The sequence below is a fragment of the Netta rufina genome (assembly GCF_964035555.1).
Source record: "Netta rufina genome assembly, chromosome: 20".
Lineage (NCBI taxonomy): Eukaryota > Metazoa > Chordata > Aves > Anseriformes > Anatidae > Netta > Netta rufina.
In genome coordinates, this window is record NC_140144.1 from 7394615 (window position 1) to 7403918 (window position 9304).

The following is a 9304-nucleotide window of genomic DNA, read 5'->3' on the forward strand; positions in this document are numbered from 1 at the left end:
TCAGTGACTAAGCAGCATGGCTCTGGCTGTCTAGCTCATTTCAGCTATCTGATTTCAGAAAGATTGAATTAATTTGAAGCTGTTTGAAGAACCTTATGCTCTTACAACAACAACAACAAAAATCAACATTTCTCTCATTTTGAGGTATTTGTAGCTGATTTTCCCTTGTTGTTTTGTTCTTTGCAGGTTGAAAGCTGCTGGAAGTAAGAAGTTGCCTTTCCTTCTACTCTAGAAGAGATGGTTTCCAGGAAAGTAGTGGGATCTCTTGTCTGTCTATCTGTTGTTATCACACTCATCTGGTAAGCATTTGCTAACAAGCTTTAACATGTTTAAATCATGAGCTTCCTGGCTATACCTATACCATAGTAAAAAGCGTAACAGCAGAATAACAAATACAGGCTGTGCATTTTGAGGGAAGTGCCTGTTACAGCTTGTAAGAAAGAGCAATCATTAGTATAACAGATAAAGCAACAGTAGTAGGGGGGTAAGCCTCTGAAGGGAGAGAGGAAAATACTAATTTTGCCCAAATGAGGCAGCTAACACCGTGTCTGACTAACAACTGTTCAAGTACAGAATATTTCAGTTACTTTTCACTTCAGACCTTAAGATCTGTCTCTTCAAAAGGTCTAAACTCACTCCAAGGTAACCAGGGATAGCTTGTACCTTTCAAACATTGAGGATGTTTGCAACATGGAGAATATTGACTCCTGAGTATGCTTTGTAAATTCTCCTGAAAAAAAAAATCAAATTAAATTATTCTTAATGATACTGTATTTCTGATGTTGCAATTTGTTGTTATTTCACATTGTGGGCAGTTGTATTTCACTATTAGCTAAGTGAATATAAGAAGCCATAAAGGTTGTGATCAAAACTGAAAGTAGAAAAAAGCCTATGTAACCTATTCATCTGTTATGTAAATTAAGACAGCAATTAACAGTTTCAGAAAGTGTCTATATGTTGCGTCAGTGTATATTGCACACTTATGCATTTTGAAATTTGCCTTGTGAATCTCCATTTGCATACAATTTTTGAAAACATATAGTTTTACATTTTGTAGACCACTTGATGTAAATAGTAATATTTAGTCCTGACATTTCAAGCTGGATGCTTCTGGATTCCTTTTAACCTTTTTCTTTAAAGAAGGCAAGCAGTTAACTAGAGTTACTTCTCAAAATCTATGCCAGATTCTGAAAGTATTTTGGAGAATACCAGAAAGATATATTTCAGTGCTGCCTGTCTTAAAATGTTTTTTTTTTTTTTTGCTATCACTTACAGGATTACAGTTGGGAATGGGAAAGTGCACTACCTCCCCTACTACCTTCCTTGCCCTGAAATCTTGTAAGTCTCCCATTTTGTATGTAATGAGTAATATAGATCAATGTTACAAGAGCCGTACTTCTCTGACAGTTATTACCAAGCAGTCACTTATTCTTTATTTTATGCAAAGATGAATCTCTAATTAGTCTCTTTCTTCAAATAAAATGGTGACAATTCAACTTTTTTTTTGCTTTAGTCTGCTTCCCCTTCAATACAGCTCTATTTGTACAGCTTGCATGAGGTCTTGTTCGTTGTGTGTCACAGACTGTGACTAACAGGTTAATGTTGGGTTCATTATCAGGGTGTAATCACACACGTACACGTGTACACGCAGGATCTCAGTGTGCTTTGAGATGTGGATTAAGTCTCTCAGCTTGCTGGATCAAGAAACTTAAGTAAGAGGTGAAGCGAAAGATGCCATAAGGCCATAAGGAGTTCTGGCAGAGTTAGGAGTAACCCATTAGTCTCCTAACCATGTTCTTTAGTGTATGATCTGTGCTTTCTATTAAGTTTAAGAATTTATTTGTGTTGTGGCAGCAGTTGAGAATATGTGGAGAAGAAAATGAAAGGGTGGCTGCTTATCCAGAAAACTCTAAGGAGTCAGTTTCACTGCATGATGCAAACTGATTTAAAGTTAACTGACCTAGCACGGATCCTAACAGCTATCTCAAAACTGCATAAAAGGAATTTGGACTGTGAAGGAGCAAGATATCTAGGCTAAGTGCCTTCACTGCCATATTGGACCATAGCCGTAACACGGCATTCAGCAGGTTTACCTATCCTTTATAAGGACCTATTGACCTTGTAAACACAACAGAGATATGCAAATAGAAAATATGATCTTTTATAGAGGCATTTAAATTATTCCAAGCCATTAAAAATACGGAGTCTTGTAAGATGGTTATTTCTCTGAATTCTGTTCAAAGTGTGATGTATTTCAGATAGTTCAGCCATCCAGGTGAACAGGAAAAGGTGTGAGGAATGAAATGCATACATGACTGTCACTGGAAGTCCCCAGCAAGCATGTGGCTTTTGACCCCTAAACTCTGATTTACTCACAGACTTGGAGAGCTGCCAGCATCTCCCTATCACTCTTTGGTTCTGCATCAAAGCTGTTACTTGTCTGGCAGCCCTTTAAAGTGTGTGCAGGCAATGCCTAACTCTGCACCAGGCAGAGCAGCGCACAGCAGCTGGAGTGAGAACTTGGTCAGATGTCAGTTCACCAGCAGATCCTGAAGCTAAACCTGATTCCCGTTTAAAGAAAAAAAAAAAAACACACATTACAATCTCCTTCTTTTCCCACCCCATTATGCAGCTCCATGAAACTCCAATACACAGAAGAGAAGCCAATCCAGCTTTTCCCCCAGTAAGTGATGGCTTTTGATTCCCTGACCTTTAAACTGCTGTTCCTTTCTCCCAGGCATATTCATGTATAATTCAGTGGATATTTCTTCCTTTTTGCAGATTATTTTATCAGCAGCCAAGAGTACTGGCCCCAAAGTAAGTTTCTTTGTTTGAACTTTGCTGTTTGTTTCTTACTCCTGCAAGTTAGAGAGCTGCTGACTTTGCTTTGGGTGCTCTGTAGCACTCAAAATTTCAGAGTTCTGATACACACTGAACAGTACCTTGTTCCATGAGAAGCCTAACTGCATGTGTATGTTTACAGCTGTCCATGTTGCTCTAAGATAGAGCACAGTCACCATATACTTGCTGCCATACCTACCATAAATTCCCAGTTAATACATTAGCACATATTCAGCCTGCCTACACAGCTGCTGCCAAGGACTCTTTCTGAGACTGGAGATGTAGTAGCTGGAAGACAGTAAGAAATAGCTTCTGGAACTCTTCTATAGCTTTAACCAGCTGTGGGTGAGCTTTGAATCCATTTCAGGGCAAAATCAAGCAAGTGCCTTGTATGACCTTCAGCAATGGTTTCGGCTAACCTGCTGGATCTTACCCTGGAACAAATTACAGGCACTCATAGAGGCCAGTCTGTCTGAGAGGCAGGCAAACCAGTGATTTTAAACAGACATGGAAGGCTTCAGGCAGCAGCAGCCAAGATGTGACTTAGGCAAATGTTCCTTGTCAGCTCGTGTTTGTTAGCAGCCTCTTTTGGGCCAGCTCATATGACCCGACTCTTACCTCTAGCAGCTCCCCTTCAGCAGCCACCATGCTGACACACATTAATAAACACTCCCTGTAGCAAGGTCTTTACCTTGTTGTTTTGATGGGATGTGCGAGGCCCGATTATTTCTCTCTCCCATGCTGGAATAAATTAATGTGCAAAATCAGCTTGTGTAGGGACTGAAGCAAATGAGGAGAGTATCATGTAGCTGTTAGTGCTGTGTTTTCTGAAGGGAGTTGACTCGTGTGCACTGAGTGGGTGCATACCATGGAAATGAGTCATTGGGAAACCCAGGGCAGCTCTGTAAGATCCGATGAAAAAAGAGCCCTATTTAGAGAAAAAAACAACATAGATTTCCTTCTTCCCCCTCTCTTTTCTCTCTCTGTGCTGTGTCCTCACCCCCCCCCCCCCCCAATTAACCCAAAAGGAGAACAGCTGAGTTAATACATTTTATGCAAACCAAATTCTTCTCATGTGATCTCATCTTCTAATCATATGCATTACTATAGGAGGGAGTGAACTTGTTATTTTCATATTCTCTCGGAATTAAAGTATTAGATGTGGGTTGAAGGCATACCGCTACCTCAGGCATCAAACTGCTCTGCAAAGGTTCCTGCGCTGTTATTGGGAGCATCTTGGGGGGGAGGCTGCTTTGGCTTCTGAGTGTGGTCCTCTACCATGTGGCCATGACAAATTTCATTAGTAGGGTGATACAGATCATGGTCTAGGGTATATGTGAATAGGCTAAGGTAAAATGGACACTGTAAATGACATCCTGTTTAAAAAATCGAAAAGGTAGGAAACTCTGGAAGCAAGAAAGAAAGCCAAAATAGCATTGCATAACTGTAATTGGGCATAGTCAGACTCTGCTGCATGTATATTCAATATTTCCACCACCCACACACAAAGAATATTAAGGATTTTCTATAAGTGTTACACATTTGAATGATGGCTCACACACAGAATTTTAAATTATATCTGAATGCATTAAAGCTATATATAAATACTGGAAAAATAGACTGTCATGCCACAAGCTGTGTTTTAATAATACAATGACAATGGGGTATACTTCTATAGTAATTTTTATATTATTACTTCCGTATTAATTCATAAGTAGCTGTCTGCATCAGTGATAGCAAACGTGTAGCTTCCCATTTTGTGTGTTCAGTGATCATTAAACTCTCTTCAGCAGGGAAGTCCTATAAGCTTAAATGAGATTTTAGTGTACAATCACTTTTTTTTTTCTTTTGCCAATTCTGTAAACAGTGCTGAATTTCATCCCAGGAACTGAAATGTCTATGCTCTATGAAATTAAATGAGAGTGCAGGAAAAGACCTGAACATAATACCATCCATATGAAGTTAATGCTAATACACTGTTCGGTGCTTCTTTCCCATTGACTGGGCTTGAAACCAAAGGGAATGGCTACATGTCAATACTATTCCGTTTCTTTTCTTTCAGGCGTCAGGATGTGCTGACAGTCACACCATGGCTGGCCCCCATCATTTGGGACGGTACCTTCAGTCCTGAGATCCTGGACAGTGCCTACCTGCCACTGAATCTCACCATAGGCGTAGCAGCCTTTGCTGTTGGGAAGTAAGTGAACCATTCAGGGGATACGGCTCTGGGGTTGTTCTTCCTCTGTGGAAAGCTTGTTTTGGCTTTTCTTGTCCTCAGCAGAGCTGAAGTCTGTTCAAATCTGTAGTAAATTTTAATGCCTGTGTGTTGTGGCCACAATCATACAAGCCTATAAGACGATTCAGCACCCAAAATACCTGAAGTGTGGTCAAGATTTTTAAAGAACTGGCAGGTGCCTTGGGAATTAGAGATATATTGATGGGTGGGTGGTTGGTCAAAGCGGGGATAATCCACTTGTTCCTTGTCATCCACTGTATTTTACCGCATGTGTAGCGTACGGATCCTTGCAGTAATAGCTAGTTAACACTCTTCATCTGTCTTCACTCATTAAAGTACCCCTCATAACCCACCATGCAGCCCCATGTCTCTGCTGTGCTCTTCCTATGTGTCTGTACAGATACACAAGATTTGTGGGCCGCTTCTTGGAGTCAGCAGAGAAACATTTCATGAAAGGCTACCGGGTGAACTATTACATCTTCACTGACAACCCTGAGACAATCCCCAATGTCCAGCTACAACCTGGCCGAAGATTTGTCATTGTCCCTGTCAAGAAGTACCCCAGCTGGCAGGAGCTCTCCATGCGCAGGATGGAGGCCATAAACAAGCACATAGCAGAGACGAGCCACCAGGAGGTGGACTACCTCTTCTGCCTCCACATTGACATGGTGTTCTGCAACGCCTGGGGGCCTGAGACCCTGGGTGACATGGTAGCAGCCATACACCCTGGCTATTTCAACGTCCCTCGAAGTAAGTTCCCATACGAGAGGAGGAGCTCTTCAGCAGCCTACATCCCTGATGGAGAAGGGGACTTCTACTACGGAGGAGCTGTGTTTGGAGGGCTGGTCAGGAAGGTCTATGAGTTCACCAAGACTTGCCACATGACGATCCTGACAGACAAAGCCAACGGAATCATGGCGGCCTGGAAGGAAGAAAGCCACCTCAACAGACACTTTCTCTCCCACAAACCCTCCAAAGTACTCTCTCCAGAGTATTTATGGGATGACAGGAAGCCAAAGCCCCCTGAAATTCACCTCATACGCTTCTCCACAGTGGATAAGAACTACAAAGAGATATGAAGTCCTTTCACAGATGTTCTCCACATGATCAAACCCACTGAGTATTAGCTCCCAGAGAATAGGCCCCACTGTGAATATTTAGTTGCACTGTGAACAAACTGAGAAAGGAACGTGTGGATATTTTCTCTGGAGACTGGGAGTCTTAAAGCATTTCAGAAGCAGCTGCCAAAGTGGAGATGAGAACGGAAAGGTTTCTGGGTTCCTAATCTTTGTAAATACAGGTGTTCCAGCTGAGGCCGCAGCACACAAAAAGGTATCCGAAAGGCCAGCCATCAGATGTAAGGCTGTCCTTATAGCAGGCCTGCAGATGTCATTGCCTGAGTGTTTTCCTTACAGAAACTTAGGCGGGATCAAAACAGTGTTTTACATCTCCGTGGAGGAAGAAAGTTACGTAAAGAACTTTCCACTTAATAAAATAATAACAAAACATGCAGGGTAATAAATTTCGATGTACCGTGGTTTAAACTCACAATGTTTGTCAGGATCAGGAAGAAACTTGCTCTCAGAGCAGGTTACACCTAATTAGTGTGCAGCAGGGTTTCTTGGGCCTTCTTAGCAGTGGGCCGGTGCCAGCCATTGCCAGTAAGAATCCTGGCCTGACAGGACAAATTGTATGGATTCACGTAGCAGCCATCTTCCAAATTCCAGTCTGTGTTTTGGAGACCTGAATTTAGACAGAACTGGCACAGTTCAGACCCAGACTGAACTTCTTTGGGTTTGTTCCAATCACAGATGTGCACTGAACCTTTTCCCTGGTTCGCATGTCTCTGGGGATTATGCAATCTTTTCCAACACAGAGAATCTGGTATGGGAGGTCTGTGTTCTTATCCATTGCTTCAGTCCTTTCCAACTTTTCTAAGCTCTGTGAAATAAATTGGCTTGGAGTCGTTGGAACCAACAGTAACAGCTGGTGCATTTCCAGCAAGCAGGGTGATTTCATTTCATAATGAAATGAGCTAGTTAAACCGTGGGTTCAGCCTAGAGCTGGAAGTAGGCTGGGGTTAACATTTCCTTTGCATGAATAAGATGAGAAGCCGAACCAGGTGGTTTGCAGCCTAAAAAGCCTGAGAGCTCACTCAGGTGGACAGGCGTGGGTGATGACTAAACACGGGGAACAGCCACCAACAGCTGCATAACTGATTATCAGCTGAGGTCACGGCATGGAGGTTTGCGTGCTGCCTCCCCTGCTGCAGTGCATTGCCTGTAAATGTCTCCCCTATTAGCTCCTAGGCATGCTACCGACGGGTGGTGCATGGCCGTGCTGTGGTCATTTAATGCGAGCAGGGAGCAGCCGAGAGGGGCAGAGCTGGGTGTTGCTGCCATGCTACACGGTGCAGGGAGGAGAAGCAGGGGTGAAAGGGTTAGGCTGGCTGTTTCTAAGGGAACAGTTTAAGAAAAGAAAAGAAAAGAAAAAAAAAAGACTCATTTGGCAGAGAGAGAAAATGGGGAAGAGGTGCCTGACTGTACTTGCCTCTCTTCACATGAGAAAGTTGTTGTGTGGCAGTGCATCATGTATTGAAAGCTTTAGGGCCCCACCGTTGATTGCAGATGACTGAACTACCCGTTTCAGCCCTATGTGAACAGGCGGAGAATGGCCTGTGTCGCTGCAGGCATTTCCTCTTGCAGGAGGCTCATTAGAAAACCTTTCACAGTGCTCATAATAGGGATAAGGTACACAAAGCACCTCTAGTCCCTAGAGGCAGCCTGGTCTGTTGCTTCACGCTTTCTCCATCAGAGGGTCTGCCCTGCCTTGTTTTCTGGGTGCTGTGGTGCTGGAGGAGACACCCCACCGACATAACCAACACAGAAGGGATTCTGCTGCGAAGATGTCAGTGTTTGTAACCATGGAACCTCATCCAGGCCAAAAGGGTGAAGAAAGATCCTTATCCTAAGCTTTCCAAAAAGATGTATTCCTGCCAAACCCAGGATTAATACTGAATATTTTCTGTTTGTAAAACAATAGTGTCCAAGGCCCATGACTGAAACTAGGGTTTCATTATGCCAGTTACTATATATATGTGTTTGGATTCCTTTTCAAGCCAGAAGGAACTGTCTGGTCCGATCTCCTGCACAGGCCAGGCCAGATAATTTTATCTCTTGATGTCAATATCAGGCTTACGATATGTAGCTGAGCTGTGCTAGATCTCTTAGAAAAGCATTCAGACCCAATAAAACCTTCAAGTGATACAGAAACCACAAATCCGTAGATCAGCTGTGCCGATGGTTAATTCCTCCTGTGCCTTAATTCTGTTCTAAATCGGTCTGTGTTTTCAGCCACTGAACTTCCTTTTGCCATGCTGGATGATTCGGATTCCTGTACAGATATTCATAGTCTAAACCAAATCCACCATGAGAGGAAATGCCCCAGCACAAAAAATGTGCGATAGAGGCTGTTTAATGGAGTAAGTGTTCTGAAAAATCTTTAGTGAAAAGCTTGGTCTCCTGCTCTGCTTCCTATCCGTCCTTTTGGCTGGATTTAACACCCAGACCTTCCCCCTGTTGCTGGCAGAGCAGTGGACTCATCTGTGCGGTGCCAAACACGTTCATCTTCTTGGCAGGCTTGCAGCTTCTCCCCTGGGGAAGGTCTTCTGTCGCATGACACAGTTCTGCTCGACAGGGCTGCGATTTGGAGCGCTACCTAGAGAGTGCCTCTGTCCCCGGGGAGCAGAAGAATGTGACAGCAGGAACACGCTCCCCAGTGCAGCGTGGGGGATGCTTCCTGAATCAGCTCATGTCCTCCTCTAATTAATGAAAGTCTGGACTTCTGTCATCATCTCCTGCTGATTAATCCCCTTCCCCCAGCACCGGCAGCAAGCTTTCCTTCTCTCAGTTGGGTTGTGCAGCCTGAGACCTGTGGCACACGCAGGGATCTGAGCTCTGGTCCGAGTTTCCCACCAACCTCCGCTGCTCTGTGGGGAAACTGAGGCATGCAGGAGCAACGAGCAGACTGGTGCTGGGAGGGACCTGCCTGCACTCACCGCAGGGGACAATGCCACCCCACACATCCCCGTGCCAGAATTTGGACTTAGGGAAACACAGCCCGTATTGCACGGAAACGAATCGGCACGTGTAAATAAATCACCAGCTGATTTATGCTGCCCGGGAACCTGGTCATGCTTTCAAGGTACTTCTGACTCAGGCCCTGTTT

At 43.7% G+C, this 9304-nt stretch overlaps 1 protein-coding gene across 1 annotated transcript; it reads left to right on the forward strand.

Moving 5' to 3' along the window:
• Nucleotides 1-237: 237 nt before the first annotated feature.
• On the forward strand, nucleotides 238-6156 carry GBGT1 (globoside alpha-1,3-N-acetylgalactosaminyltransferase 1 (FORS blood group); the record flags this gene model as incomplete). The annotated part of the gene is made up of 6 exons (XM_084299011.1): nucleotides 238-299; nucleotides 1276-1338; nucleotides 2633-2683; nucleotides 2782-2817; nucleotides 4904-5038; nucleotides 5478-6156. 6 exons carry the CDS (start codon nucleotides 238-240, stop codon nucleotides 6154-6156), a joined length of 1026 nt encoding a protein of 341 aa, XP_084155137.1.
• Nucleotides 6157-9304: the final 3148 nt, after the last annotated feature.